The sequence below is a fragment of the Sciurus carolinensis genome, chromosome 14 (assembly GCF_902686445.1).
Source record: "Sciurus carolinensis chromosome 14, mSciCar1.2, whole genome shotgun sequence".
NCBI lineage: Eukaryota > Metazoa > Chordata > Mammalia > Rodentia > Sciuridae > Sciurus > Sciurus carolinensis.
Window position 1 is genome coordinate 69,935,901 of NC_062226.1, and position 16,363 is coordinate 69,952,263.

Genomic DNA, 16,363 nt, shown 5'->3' on the forward strand with positions numbered 1-16,363 from the left:
GTCTGAGTATTAAATTGAAAAAGAAAAATCTATATGGTCATCTTAAAGGTGCCCAGAATGCTTTGCTAAAATTCAGCATCCATAATACTTGCATCCATTGTGGCAGTGGTTACATAGACTATGTACATTTGTCAAAAATTAGTGAACTATATTCTTTAAAAGGGTGAGTTTTATTGCATGTAAATATGTCATTAAAATTAATTTGAAAAGAATAAAGTCACTTTATGGTAACAAAAAGATTTTCTTTCTGTTCTTGACATAATATTAAGAGTAATTAAGCATTTACATTTTCCATTTTCCATAAGGAAATTAAATAGGAAAATGGGATAGGTTTTCACTGTCACTTTTGTGGTGTTCTTTTTCTAGCTTACAGCCTGTGCCTGACAGCCAGGTGTGCTAGGAAGTCTAGAATCAATGGCAGTAATTGCATTTCTCTTCAATTTTGCTGGAGAAGGGTGGAAATTTTTGTTGTCGGTGATGGAACAGATTAAACATAAGCAGCACTCAAAGTGTCACTAGCTATGATTTATGAAAAAAAGCAGAATAATTATCCCAGATTTGGCTAATCTAAAGCTAAAGATTATGTTGTAGACTTTAAATATTTGTAGCCTATTATCTGTGCCCTCAATTCCATCTCCTCCATCCACTCTAGGACTTTTCATCCCAGTCATATTGTCTTTTGTCTCATGAGTGTTTTGTTGCTACTAGACACTTCTCAGGGAAGAAAAAGTTTAAGAAAATCCTGCCCTTAATATCACCAACCTATTTTGGCAACATTACATTGCTTGCTTTCCTACAGAACCTGGCAACCAGAGTAAACTTGATAAATGTTTTCTCTATTTGAATTGGTCAAAAAATTTAAAAAATAGGCTATATTTTGCTGCCCCCACTTTCTACTTATGGTGAACTTCCCATCTGATTTTTTTCCACACCTCCTCTCTCTGGTCTGTGCTAGAGTCCTCTCTCAAGATCACCAGGTGCCTCCTAGTCTTCAGCTCCCACTCTGAAACAGAATCTCAATCCTCATTTCTTCAGCATTTCTGCCACATTTGACAAGTACCCTCTGTCCTTGTACATGTATAAAAAGCAGCCCCTATTGCCTCTCCCTATAAATTTATTTAGTGGGGAAAGGCCTTCCCCTGCTTCTGAAATGAAAACTCAGGGACCTTCCTTTCTGCTCACATGTAGTCAATAAAATGTCCCACTATTGTGTCAGGTAACTCTTTCAAGTTGGTATCTCAAGTATTCAGGGAATCTCCATTGGCAAAACTTCTTTCTTAACAGCTGCTCGCTTGTCTCCCTCAGTAAGAACGTCCACAGGCAAAAAGTCTCAGCTTTTAAGGAGGAACATGCTTTTCTTCCTCTTTTCCTGACTTTTGCTATCAGTTCTGCAATTTGCTGAGGTCTTATCCATCAGGGTCAAAATAAGAATGAAGGATATAACGAATGGAGGATGGATCTAGAATGAGTTTTGTCTTAGTTGTGTGGATTTTCATGCAATGCATTCTAAAAAGAAGTAGTAAGTTGGGGTAGGGAGGTGTGAATTCATTTGCAGACAAGATGAGTATGAAGAACCTGTGGAAAGTGCAACGGAAATGTCTAGCAGGTAGTTATTTGTGACAATCAAGAGATAAACATTCAATTATAGTAAATGCCATAGGAGTGTATACTGCTGTGAAAGAGAATCCAGGGAACAAAATTAGGAAGCAATTTTGATGAACTTAATAAAGCACCCTTGCTCAGGCTGTATACCTTTTGACTTTGAAGAAATCATAAGCTCTCTCTGAACCTCCATTTCCTTGCCAATAAAGGTTAGTGCAGGTGATTTATAAAGCCTCTTTTGGGTTGACATTCTGTGATCTGATTTCTTTGCATTAGTTCTCATGTCTGCTTTGAGACAAATAGTGCATTCTTAATTTTATAGCCTTTCTAGTATCTGTAAGCTCATTCAATGACACAGACTCCTCATCTTTCCCTCTCTGAAAAAATAAGACCGTCTTGCACACCACTCCACCAATATTTTTTAAAGATAATGTGGAGCACCAGAAAAATGGCAGCTTTGTGGAATCCAAGTGTTTCATGGAAGTCATTAGTGAGTGGTGATTAAGGACTCAGACTCTGAGGCCAGACCTTGGGGCTCAGATTCCTCTACCACTTAATAACTGTGTCACCTTGGGCAACTTAGTCAATCCCTCATATCTTCTTTCTCTCAACTATAAAATGAAGATGATAATCTTAGAGATGGTGTAGGGATTAAATGAGACAATATTTTCAAAGTATTTATTATTATATATTCACATATGTCTTATATTATTGTTATATATTATGCTTAGTATATATTATTATACTTAGTATTAATCTTATCCTTTTAGTTTTCAAAAGGCCAGAGAAAAGAATCCATACCACTTGCTAAGAAGTGGGAAATTTGGATGGCTGAACTCCAGGGGTGATAAAAACTCATTTCCTACTAACGAATTGAGCAGCAGGTGAAAAAGTCATATAAATACTGAATTACAGTTGTATTCCATTTACAAATTAGTTTGAGATAGGAGGAATTGACTCTTCCCTGCCCCTAATATTTTTTGTTGCATTTACTTGTCACATTTACCTCAAAGGAAAGCTATGTGGAAAGAGAAGAACAAATTGTGAACTGCCTTCTGTCTCAGTAATAAACTTTACAATTTCAAAGTGTCTTCGAGGTTAGTTCACCTTGGTGGAACAATGTCAACCTCTAAAGCCAAAAATATTTCCCCTAAAGCACGTTATTAATGAGTCTTTAAGTTTGGAACATCAGCTTCAAACTTCTTTGGAACATTCGACCTGCTCCTCAAAACATAATTATAGGTGTCAATTGCATGGAGGGAAAGACACACCTTAAGGAATGGTAACTACAGAGACCGAAATCATTCTCCAATTTCTTCCCTTTTGCTCTTCTTACTTGTCAAGAGAGAGACTGAATTTAACTTGTCAGACCCAGACAAATATGTGTGTCCCTTTGCAGTTTATTTATGCCAAGAAGGACAGTAACATGACAACAGTGATTCAAAACAGGGTTTTAAATGAATAAGTAAGAATAAGCCTCTGGGATTAGTCCCAATTGAAAAGTTCAGCACCACCAGGGAAGGTAGCTGCTGCTGTTGCTAGGGATTAACAAATGGCTGGCTGCAGGGAATAGCATTCACTGGCCCAGCCACATTCTTAGTTATTGATGGCCTCTCTACCCTGTGGCATCAGTCTCTCAGATGTACAGATGCCAAGAGTAGCTTAGAAATGTGGTTTTCCCTATTCTTCCTTTGCAGAAACTCTGATTGTTATTGAACCTTTAATTCATATTTCCATAGGAAATGTATGACTTTAAAGTTACTATAGTCTTAGGGGAGAAAATGAAAATATAATTCCTTTCTACAGAACCAAACTGAAAGCAAGAAAACAAAGGAAAGTTCTATGTGTAGTAAAAAAGTTAGGGTAGGATCATTTTGTGATTATGGCACCAAGTATGTTAATAGAAAGAAACCTGTTTGTATAGGGCCTTTACAATTTGCAAGGCCTATTATGGACACACTATTGTTTGATCCTTCAACAGAGAGGCTGTGTTCCCTATTTCTTAATGAGAAACATGAAGCCTAAAGAAATTGACAGACTTGACCAAGGTCTCAGTGCTGGAAGTATAATAGTCCAACACCAGGTTTGGTGTTGTTTCATATAGTCTTGCTATATATACTAATTTGTTGAGCTCTTATAGGAATTTTCCAAATATCCACAATGTTAGTTACTTTTCCATTACTGTAACAAAATATCTTAGGTAAAAAAAGAAAAAAAGTTTTATTTTGGGTCATAGTTTTGGAGGTTTTAGTTGCTGGTCAGTTGACCCTGTTGCTTTTGAGCCTGTGTCAAGGCAGAAAATCATGATGGGAGCACATAGTGGAATTAGTCCATTTCCTTCAGGGTGGGAATGAGAGAGAGAAAGGAAGAGATCAGTTTTGTCTACAGTCCCCTCCAAAGGGACTGTATGATCTAAAATCTCCCACAAGGCCCCACTTCCAGAGGTTCCACCACCTTAGAACCACAGGCCAGGGACCAAGCCTTTTAATAAGTGGGGCTGTGGGGGACATTCTAGATCCAAGCCATAACACCTACCCAGCAGTAAGGTTCAAGTGTATAACCAACTAGATTTTCAACTAGATTTTGTATGTTTTAAGATTAACTTTATATAGTATCTGAAAGCCATCTATTGTGGGTATTTTTCTTGATAAATGGATTAATCCTGGAGAAAAGTTAGCAGTCAGTCAGAAGGAAGCATACTCCTGTGGAAAGTGATATTGATCATTGCCTTGGATTATGGCTTAAGAAGGGTTCAGTGCCAAAGAGAAGGTACCAAAAGATGAACCTATCAGTGGGGAACAAGGATAGATACTGACCCTATTTTCTATTCTGTTCAAAATATGAGGGAATAAAGACTGAGGATTGGAAGACTGTTTTGATATTTTAATATCTTCCCTTAAAGTCACCCTTGAAAAACTTGAAGTAACTATAACTCACATTTATTTTGTTTACAGGAACTTTGCTGGGGGCCTAGGCTGTAACCTTCTACCCTTTCTACCCTTTTATTTCTTTCATATGAAAGATAAGACTCCAAGCAGTGATGTGATAGCTTTTAACTGTTATTAAAAAAAAAAAAAAGTCAAAAGGCATAAGTAGCCCCTTGATGAACTTCTGCCTTGGCTTTCTAATTCTTCTTTAGTATTTGAAGGATTAGATTAAGTGACTTGAAGGTAGACACCATGGAGAGTCTGCATTTAATGGGCTTTCAATAATGTAGAGTGTATGATCAGTTTCTAAAATCACCTACTAATTCTCTTTTATCATGATAAAATAACTCATGACCAACGTAATTATCATTCTTCGCATACGTCCTAATAGCCCCCACTGAGTTCTCTTGGTGCTAGTCTAATACTGTTCCATTTCATGAATGACGCTGCAAGTATACCACTGAGAAGGCAACCATCAACTTTGATTGAACAGGACACACCAAGATTGCAGTTGAGAAAATAAAAGGCAGTAAAGTGGCCTTCATTCCTTCATGCCTTCTTACAGGTAGCAGGTACTGCAACAGCAGGGCCGAGGCCAAGTAGGTTCTGCTGGGGATCTGTAACCAGCCTCAGCAAGTCTCCCATGTTATTTTAGGCTGCTGGAGTCTATCAGTGCTTAAAGTCACAGGGAAATGTAGCTTTTGGATGTGTTTGTCTTCTTTCTGTCTACTGTCAAAGGCAGCAAGCTGTTCTTCCACTGATACGATGTTTTGTCAAAAAGATTTGGAAGCTCAGTATTCCAGTTTAGAGTCAAACTCATGATTAGTGTTCGCGCAAAATTTCTTCTTCCAATTAAGTGGCATTCTTATTCTAAGTTCCCATGCTGTTTTGCCATACTGATAACATTTTGAGGTCTAATTTGATACATAGGATATAAATTTTGAGTATTTGATAATTTTTACATATGTGTGCACCTGTGTAACTAGCATACAAATGAAGATATGGAACATTTTCTTATTCCCTTCCCAACCAGTGCTAAGCAAAACTATTTTGACTTCTATCCCCATAGAGTGGATTTGACTGTTTTTGAACACTGTAAAAATGAAGTCCTCGAGGATGTACTTTTATGTTTGATTTCTTTCATCCAGTATTATATCAAAACTCATCCATGTTGTTGACTAAAATATTTCATTGTATAATTTACTCACCCATTTGTTTATGGACATTTGTGGTTGTTAAAAATAGTAATTCAAGGAACATTCTTGTATGTGTATTTTAGTAGACATAAGTACTCGTTTCTCTTGGACATATAGCCAGGGTAGGATTGCTTAGTCATAGGATATGCACTTATTTTCTTTTAGTAGGTACTGCCAAATATTTTTCCAATGTGGGAAAATATTAACCCTCCTAAATTTCTGTGCTTTATGAATATGATTTTATTCTGCAATGTTTTCACTCTAGGTTGGTGTTACTAGTTAATGTAGGCTATTGAGATATTTGCCACCCATCTCAGATTATATACATAAACATACATTCATGTTCACATTTATTCAGGATGAATTTAGAGGTGGAAATTTGTCACAGGATTGGAGGCTTAGTAGTGAAACTTTGCCCTTAGGAATTAAAAAGAAACAGCTTAAGATAGGTAGACAGACAATATTCATCACAATAAAGTTTAATTATTGAATAAATGTCTCCTATTATGGTGTATGAGTGAGCATGAATTTCAACTAAGTGTAGTATTTAATTAATAGAACAAAACCAGAAGGGTGAAATAACTCAGAGAAGGTCCCTTGCATCCTGCCTCTGGCATAATTCATTTGCAACAGGCTGAATTGTATTTTATGGCTGCTATTTTCTCTAATTTGTCCTTGATTCCTTTGAGAGGAAGCAGTAACTCAATGTATTAATCACTGCTTAGAATCCTCAGCACTGTGCATTTAAATTCTACCAAATATGTGTCAGCATGTGGTTGAAAAAGAATGGAAACTTAGGGCTTCAGTTTCTTTGAACATAATGGTTCATTCAAGTAGGTTCATTCAACCTACCTGTATGGACTGGAGAGCCGAATAACCAATAATAACTTCCTGATATAAGAAAAAGAATTGATAAAGTAAGGAGCTTCTAGGATCAGTCTAGAAAAGCCTATTAGGCTGGCTTTTCAAATAATAAAGTTTTCTTCCCTTTGGGCAAAGCTACATTAGTTTATTCATTCATTCTTTATCATTCATTCACATAATGATTCAACATTTATTGGGTACTCTGTGGCAGGTCTTTTTCTAGATACCAGGAATATAGTTCAGAGCAAAGCCTAAGTTTGCTCTTATGGAGCATATCTTCTCAGGAAGTTAAGAGGCAAAATCATGTGTTACTCTGTAGGAAAATAAAAACAGGATGTGGGGCTTGGATATGTAGGCTTGGTGTTAGGCACTGCTGATGCTTTTCATAAAGGGAGGTCAGGGAGAGCTTCAATGACATTTGTTCAGGGACTAAAAGGCATTAAGCAGTGTGGATATCCACTGAGTAGTCCAAGCGGGGTGGGGCAGTGCCTGATGGGCTGAAGGTTAGTATAGAGGCCTCTGAGGTGGGTAGGTAGTGAGGGGAAAAAATTAGCTGGACACAAGGTCAGAGGAATGGCAGAAGGCTGGATTAGAAAGGGTCCTGCAGGCCATAGTAAAGACCTTGGCTTTTTCTTGGAGTGGGAATCTGCTGAAGGATTTTGGATAAGTGATGATTCAAATTTTTACAAAAGGATTGTCTTGCATGTTGTGTAGAAAATTTATAGGGACAAGGGTAGAAACAGAAACCAACTAAGATCTCTAACTTCTTGTGCAGGCAAAAACTAAATGGCACAAATGCTTTCTTTTTGACTTATTGCCATCACTATGCCTTATTAGTAATGGTAATAATTGTGCTTACCCAAATATGAACAATGACTGGCACATTTGAACCACGTTAGTAATAACTTAGTAATATGTAAATTAATAATGGGCAGGGGATATTATAAATAAGTTCTATGTTATTCAAGTGCTTTTCCATTCACCTAATTTTTTTCTGGACACTCTTCTTCCTGCTTTTATTTAAAAATGTACCATTCTTTCAGCCACCCACACTTGCGCTTCAGCCATTTATGACTCCTTCTTCATCTCTACATAGGGAGTTGCTATTGTAGCCTTGATGTTCTCCTAAATCCATTTCTTTCTGCCATTCTTAACTTTGGTTTTTGACCCTCCTTTCATTTCAGAGTTAGTGACCCAATTTTCCTTCTCTAATCTATGTGAAATTCAGCAACAAGAATATAGGTTTCTGAAGTGAGACCTTGATTTAGATTGGTTCATGTCTTTGTTCTTCCATGTACAGTAAGGCCTTCTGCAATTTTTAAACCTCAATAATACCAATATCTAATTTAGAATATCAGTTTCTAAGGTTGCAATAAGGAGAAATTGGGCTATGGAGTGTTTAAAGAGCCTCGTAGCAATAGACACTTAAAAATATTGGTCCTTTTCACTGTTATCTGACATCACTCCATCCTTGATCTTTCTGGCAAATTCTAAAACATAGCTCTCATTGTGCCATTCATCTTTTCAAAACCTGCAATAGCTCCCTATAGTCTCACACATCAAATACAGACACTTCGGCCTGCCATTCAGATATCTACTCTCTGACTCAACTTTTTTCCCATTATTATTCTCCAATGTACTTTATGTATTAGCCAAAGTCACTGTTTTATAATCCTGTTATTTTTCAAGTCATCTATTAAAATCATGACAATCCTTCAAATCCTGTCTCAAATGCCATTGCCTTAACAAAGCCACTGACAATCTAGAAATGGTATCTTCTAGTCCTGAAACATCCTCATGCTTGAAGGAGGCAGCATCATGCTGAGGCTATGAGCCAGAGTCCAGGTCCTACCACTTACTTTCATCCTGTGGATGTTATTTAATCTGTGTCTTCAGTTTTCCCCTGCAAAATGGAGATAATGATACCTACCTCATAAGGGTGTTGTGAGCACTGAAAGAGTTATTGCATGTAAAGCACTTTGCATAGTGTCTGGCACTTGGAAATCAGTTCTATAAATGTAGGCATAAATATGAATATTATTTTATCATCAAGACCCATATTTTTACAAGGATTTCAAATAAAAGCTGTTTGAGATAACAGTAGAAAGTGACATAAACTAGAAAACAAGAGCCCCACAACTAACCAAGCTGTGTGATGTTGAATATGTCACATAAACATATCTAATAGCCACTACCAACTCAACCCTACAAAACAACTCTTAATTTCCAAACTCTAATTGTGCTCCTTTCCTCAGTAAATAATACTATCATCTACCCAATTTGCCAAAAATCTGAATCATCTTTAAATCCTATTATTGCCATTTAAATTTAATACATCTGCAAGTCCTATCAATTCTACTTCCAAAATATATTCTTAGTCCCATCTACTTCCCCTTGATCTCCACTGCTATAACCAATATTCTCACCTGTACTCTTGCAGTTACAGGTTCCTAATCCATCTTTTGGCCTCCATTCTTGCCTGTTTCCCATAGAGCCAGAGTGATATTTAAAACACAAACCTAGCAGGGCACAGTGTCCTAAGCCTTTAATTCCAGCTACTGGCCACTAAAGAGATTGAAGCAAGAGGATCACTTGAGCTCAGGAGTTTGAGACCAGCCTAGGCAACATAGCAAAATACTATCTCAAAAAAATAAATAATAAACATAAACCAGATAGTATCATTCCCCTGCTTAAAATTCCTCAGTGGCTTTTCATCATTCAATGATATCGCACTGCTTTACCCTCATACATATCACTCTCCCTTTAGGTCCTTTTTTCGCTTCCTGCTTCCTCACCATACTCATGGCTGCCTTGAGCCATAGCGCTTGCTATTCTGATTGTAATCCTCAGCCTCCAGCTGTCCCCAGGACTTGCTTCTTATCATTTAGATCTCAACTCTAATTGCCCTCCACCCTCTATCAGCAGTGCTCTATCACATCATCTGATTTTATTTTTTCCTAAGGCTTAACACTACTGGAAGAATAGTCTATACACTTACTTATCGCCTCCCCGAGTATAAATTAAAGGTCCATGATAATACGGCCCATTTCTTAGCACAGTGCCTGCAATATAATAGGTATGCGGGGGAAAAACCTTGACTGATTGACCAAATCAATGAATAAGTATAAATCCACTTTTGATGAGGTATCAAGGTTTTAATTACATGAGCAAGTACAGCGTTAATTTTAAAATGTGAGGACGTATTGGTTTTCCTTTCGTTTAGTCCCTCATACTTAATGAACATTAAGCACATATGCTTATGCCAGAAATATGACTGTAAATAAAACAATACAATCCCAAATCCTCCCCCGCCCCCAATCTCCTAAATAGTTCTCAAATTTATTTTGTCCATCTCCTCTCCTGTATACCACCTTAGTGTAAATTACCATGCTCTTGGCCTTTTCCTTGTAGGTTCTAATCTTCCAATACGTCTAGCCTGACTGCAGCCAGTGAAACTTTTCAGTCGCCGTCTACCTAGGCTTTCATTGTTTCATAAAGCCCAGAATCTGCGCTTCTCCCCACCTCTTTCGTCACGCCAGCCCTCACTCTCCAGCAGGCCGCACTCCTCCTAGCTTCTTGGGTTCCCGCCTGCCACCCAGCTGGGTAACTCTAGCTTCGCGCTTCCAATAACGTTCTTCAGAGCACCCATGTTGCCTATTTTTTCGGATTTTAGACTGTGCCTTCCTCGGGGAAGCCCTCCCGGATTAGGCTAAGCCCATTTCCCCATCATACAGCCCCACATTACCAAGGGCGTCTCTTTTAGAGTTCACATTTGTTTTATAAGTATATTCTCCCGAATATGATAACCTTAGCACTGTGCGTTCGCGACAGTCAGCGCTCAAAAGCAATTTGCGGAAGAAACACACAGACTAACGGCCCAACCACTGCTCGCCCCACCCCTATGGTTGCGGCGCCGCTATTACGCATTAAGCAGGCGCCCCGCACAGGCGTCTCAGGCGCCTGCGCGAAGAGGCGCGCATGCGTGGAGGGGCGAGTCTGCTGACAGATTCTCGGAGGCAGCGGTGGCGGCGGCGGCCCTGGACTGCGGGGAATGGGAGTCCTAGGGCCCTGACTGAGCACCGCCCCCGCCTCCCTGCCCCCGACATGGCTCAGGAGAAGATGGAGCTGGACCTGGAGCTGCCTCCGGGTACGGGCGGGAGCCCGGCGGAGGGCGGCGGCAGTGGCGGCGGCGGGGGCCTTAGGAGGTCTAACAGCGCCCCCCTGATCCACGGCCTCAGTGACACTTCTCCGGTGTTCCAGGCCGAGGCGCCTAGCGCCAGGCGGAACAGCACAACGTTCCCGAGCCGCCACGGCCTGCTGCTGCCAGCCTCCCCCGTCCGCATGCACAGCAGCCGCTTGCATCAGATCAAACAGGAGGAAGGCATGGACTTGATCAACCGAGAGACGGTCCACGAGCGCGAGGTGCAGACCGCAATGCAGATAAGCCACTCCTGGGAGGAAAGTTTCAGCTTGAGTGACAACGATGTGGAGAAATCCGCCTCCCCAAAGCGCATCGATTTCATTCCGGTGTCACCAGCACCGTCACCCACTCGGGGAATTGGAAAGCAGTGTTTTTCGCCATCCTTGCAAAGTTTTGTGAGTAGCAATGGATTGCCTCCAAGCCCGATTCCCAGCCCAACTACTCGATTTACTACCCGGAGAAGTCAGAGTCCCATCAACTGCATTAGACCAAGTGTTCTTGGACCATTGAAAAGAAAATGTGAAATGGAAACTGAGTATCAGCCAAAGAGATTTTTCCAGGGCATCACCAACATGCTTTCTTCTGACGTTGCACAGCTGTCAGATCCTGGTGTGTGTGTATCTTCGGATACCCTTGATGGAAACAGCAGCAGTGCGGGATCTTCTTGTAACTCACCAGCGAAAGTCAGCACTACCACCGACTCTCCTGTGTCACCTGCCCAAGCGGCCTCTCCCTTTATTCCAGTAGATGAACTTTCATCTAAGTGATTCTCCCATTCTGAAACTTACTTTCTTTTTTCTTTTTTTCAATGGAGAGACAGAAAAAATCAAGTTGGAGCAAGCACTGAACTTTGTTGATTAATCTGAGTCTATTTCCTATTTGACCCTTTCCCCTTTTTTTGGAATTTCCTGAAATGTTATTCTAGAGAACTTCTATGTCAGGTTCCTGCGGATGCCCTTGAATTCAGTGTAGTAATATTTTCAGACTTTTTCCCAATAAGTGTGTTGAAGCATACATTTTACGCTGCTAATATGTCTAAATACATATGTTATCCCTTGATTTTTTTAAATAATTGAGAGCTCTATTTATTTATGGGAATATTAAGTTCTGATGAAAATATAAATGTTGAATTAATCAGTATAGTAAACTGATGTTTTAAAATTCCATACTTTATGACCACACTAATTTTTAATGTCATTTTTAATGATTGCTAATTTCCATTTGATGAACAATAACTATTTACAGCTTTTTAAAAATATGTTAGTTATAACATATCGATCCAGTGGTTGTCTGTTTTACCCAGGAATCCTTGGATATTTAATTTTCTGGGTGCAGAAGTGGATGGGAGGGGGAGATGATAAAGGAACAAATTATAAAAGTTTGCAACAAACCTTTTTAAATTAAATATGTAAAAGTAACCATATTTAAGAAAAATGTTTTCTAATGAAATTTTATTAATTCTAGTTAATCATACAAATATAACTACTATACAGAAAGTGAACTTTTCAAAAAAAAATTTTTTTAACCAGAAAGTGCTTTCTTTTGGGTATAATCCTAAAGTGCAATGGGGCAGTGCCTTGCAGTCCTAGCTCACTGTATATAGGCTGAGGCAAGATTCTTTGTGCCACTTCAAACTTTAAAGTTTTTCAAATATGTGGGAAGCCCTGTTAAACTTCAGCAGAGCCCCCCAGGGAGACAATACTTCTCAATCATGGATAATACTTTAAAATATTCAATTGTGCCTCAGTTCTGGAAACTCTTGCTAGTAGGGAACCAGAGCAATTTTTGGCTGCTTTTCTTCACTGCCCATCTGTCACCTTCCTGGTTCTCTCTTATTCAGGAAGGAAGCAGCTGTTTCCTTGCCAACAGGTTCTTCCTTTCCACCTCCCACCTAACTAGGGCACTGTCATTTAGACAAAGGTACAGTGTGACTCAGTTTCTAACAGTGAGCAACAATAGGACTGAATTGTTTAACCTCTGGTAAAGCTACAGCTGCAACTGGCTGCCTTGGGGAAATTGGTTAAATAAGTCTGGTCATTTGCTAGAGAAAAATCAGTGGAATCACATAGGTAAATCATTGTTTAACTTAGGTTTTGTTAAAGGTAGAATTGTAGAATTCTCTTTGTCTTTTACAGCTAAGATAAAATAGTAAGAATAGCAAATCGTTTTCATATTATACTTCCTTATGATACCTCATCCATTTTCCTTAACTAGATAGATGAAAGGATGGGTGGGTAGGAAAAATGAAAGGCAGGCAGGCGGACAAAAAAGAAAGGAAGAGGTTAAAAAAAAAAAATTAAAATACTCCAAGAGACCAAGAAAAAAACCTTAACTTACTTGTTAAGGTTAGTACCTATGCAGACTTTAACAATTACATAGAATTCTTACTGCTGTGAGAATAAAGTAACTGGTCAATTCTTGCTTGACAGTTGCCTCAGTGAAATCTTATCAAGGGTAAGATTGTGTCCATGTTTAAAATTTTCTGTTCATGTGTTCCAGTCCTGACAGTGTTCCACAATTCAAACCTATATATTTAGTTTCCTGTTGTTACCCCATTCTGCTTCCAGAAGTACTTTTAAAATCTCAGCATCTTTAAAGCAATTTTTTTTTAAATCTCTTAATCTGTTCTTGTAAGTGCACAATTGATGTCATCACTGGAAGCATCTTTGACTTTCTCTTTTCCCTTTCTTAATTACCATGTACTGTCAACTACTTTTCAAGTGAATCTCAGATCTCTCCTCTTCGCTTGTCTCTGTTTTCCTTGATTCACCCTAAGTTCTTACCTAAGTGACTTCCCTGCCTGTCTTCTGTCTCTTTGGTCTGATCTTTCAAAAATATAAACTTGAATTTTTTTCACCCTTTTGTTTGAAAATATTTCTTTCCTTTTCCTACAGCTTAGGGAATGATTTTTTTTAGCCTGGTCTACAAAGTCCTTCATGATCTGGACATATTCTAAAATGGCTTTATTCCTCCCCTTACCCCCTTTCCAGTATACATCCTTCCTTCCTATTCTGCAAACATTAGACTACTTGATATTCCTTAAATATGCCATGTTTTTTCTTGTGTTTTGTGCTTTTTGACAGGTTGTTCCTTCTCCATAAAAGGACATATTTATCCTTTTTAGTCAGAATTTTTTTCTTTTTATTGCATGTAAATTTAAGAAAGCAGTGTATAACTACTGATTATAAAATATTTAAATAATGTGTATGCCTACATAGTTAAAAAACAAAAAAGCCTCCGTTACTGTAAAATTCATTATCTGTTCCCATAGGTAACTTACGTTTAACAAGTCGGTATATGTTGTACAAGATGTGTTACTTTGCATTTCCATGTACATATGTATATATATGCAGGAAACCAACATGTTGTTGACAGCTCTCTTCCTTTCTCTCCATATCTAATCACTTGCCAAGTCTTATTGATTTTATCTTCTAGAATCTATTCCTCATGTTCATCTATATTGCCACCCTCATCATGCTATCATCATTTCCTTCTTAGATGTCTGACTTCAACTCTGGTTGACTATCTATTATTCTTTCTAAAACAAATAGAGCTTTTAAAATTGCATATGTGATCCTTCCATCTCCCAACTTTTCCTTCTTAAAGCTTTTTATTTGCTTCTGTTGTTCTTACAAGTTTACCAAAATTAATTCTGACCTAGGAGGCCAGGAGGGATCTGGCATTTGCCTCTTGTTTTCTGTGCTCCACCTTCAGTGACTAGCTTTATTCTACTTAAATGCATTATGTTCTCTCCAATTTTAGGGCCTTTTACCAGATCCTTTTCCCTGAAGGTATGGAAAATTTTATTTCTATACATTTATTATTTTATATAGATTATAAGTTTTAAATTAGCTAAGGCTCTAAGAGTTTATATGGTCATTTTACATTATCATAGTATTGTTCATAACTTCAGTCATTACTCCTTAGCTTATATAAAAATTATCCTTCAAAAATATTTTAAGGTATGAGTATTGCTAATCTATAAACTTTGTACAAGAAATCCTAAAGCAGTCAACAACCTTTAGTTATAGTGTAGTTTGTCATATATAATAAAATTCTGTACAATATTTTCCTTTATGTTTTTTAAAAACAGCATAAAGCGTGAAATGTAGTGTAAAAAATTATGGATGAAATAATTAATGGTTGCCCAATCCAAGGCTACTGGGTGCCAGAACCTTCAAACATATTTGAAAGATTGATTGTAATCAAGAAAAACCTGCTTTCCAGTGATTCACACTTATTAGTTCAGCCCACTACACACTTAGTGCAAGAGACCATTCTTTATATATTTGGCAGTAAAATGGGGGGAAAGGTCAAGACTTAGGAGGGCAATAATGCTGAGACTTTTTTCCAATTATTATGTTTATGAATCAGTAGAAAAAATTTGAAGATTCAAGAGAGGTCGGAGACAGGGAAACGATTGCCAGACAACCAGCAGAGGAAGATGATGTAACCTACAATTCCTGGATAGCATCAGAGAAAAGAAGAACTAGTTGATCTTGGAAAGGAGGACAGTAAACTTTTTATCGTGTTACACTTTATTTAAAATTAGAAGGAGACATCAGTAAATGTTGAATTGATTTGCTATTGTAGAAGTTAGGAGTACAGAGGAAGACATATGGAAGGTAGAAAGAATGTATGTCTGATTAGCTCTATATCTTAGATTCTGCATATATTGGAAAATAGAGCCTAGGTGAAATAAAGGTTTAATGTTGCTCTGAGATTTGTAAAGGAGTGACTTAAGGATGAGAAAAAGATTCAGCCATTTGGATGTCACATTGCAGTTGGATAACAGGCACAAAGGAAGTGGGTTTAATTGACTAGGTCTGGGAATTAAGTGGGTACTAGGTAAAGTCCAGTGTGTGAAGCAAATGAGGGTTCTGCAGAAAGTATAGTTTGAATGATTGGCAAAGGCATTGAGAGTGGTCAGGAAAGTCAGCAAAGGGTGATGGCCTAGGCCATTTTTTTTTCAAGGTCTTACCTATTTAATTAGCCATACCAAATATGCAGAGACCCTGGTCTTATGTAGCAGTTTTTCTTATATTTTTCATGACTGGTTTTGTTTAGCTAGAGAAGCATCTCTGAAGGCAATCCTTGAATTCCCCTCATTTGTGTCACACTGTTCACAGTGACCTAGACAGGGTTCTTTGACATACAAGTAAAAATGTTTCTTAAAAATTAAAATAATCTGCCTGGCACGATGACACACATCTATAATCCCAGTGATTCAGGAGGCTGAGGCAGGAGGATCACAGTTCAAGACCAGCAAGGGCAACTTAGAGAAACCCTGTCACAAAATAAGAATGGCTGGGGATGTAGCCCAGTGGTAGAGCACCTCAGGGTTCTATCTCTAGTACCACAAAAAATATATATGTAAAAATAAAGTACATGCTTTGTGTCAGGCACTGTTCTGGGTGCTAAACAAATATATTAATACATTTAATTTTTCTCATTATCATCTGAGGTAAGTGCTGTTATTATCCTCATTTTATTAAGGAGAAAGTGGAAACACAGAGCAGTTAAATAACTTGTCCAGGATTCTAGAACTGGGAGGTAGGCAGCCTATTGTGGTG

General features: G+C 38.2%; 2 protein-coding genes across 3 annotated transcripts in view; both read left to right on the plus strand.

Annotated features, from left to right (window-relative positions):
* The window catches only part of Pip5k1b (phosphatidylinositol-4-phosphate 5-kinase type 1 beta), a 313,915-nt gene that overhangs the window by 70,559 nt on the left and 226,993 nt on the right, over nucleotides 1–16,363 (plus strand). The gene's annotated exons all lie outside the window — the stretch shown is intronic.
* Nucleotides 10,567–13,148, plus strand: Pabir1 (PP2A Aalpha (PPP2R1A) and B55A (PPP2R2A) interacting phosphatase regulator 1). Its single transcript, XM_047524305.1, has one exon. The coding sequence runs from the start codon at nucleotides 10,568–10,570 to the stop codon at nucleotides 11,555–11,557; it is 990 nt and encodes a 329-aa protein (XP_047380261.1). The 5' UTR covers nucleotide 10,567; the 3' UTR covers nucleotides 11,558–13,148.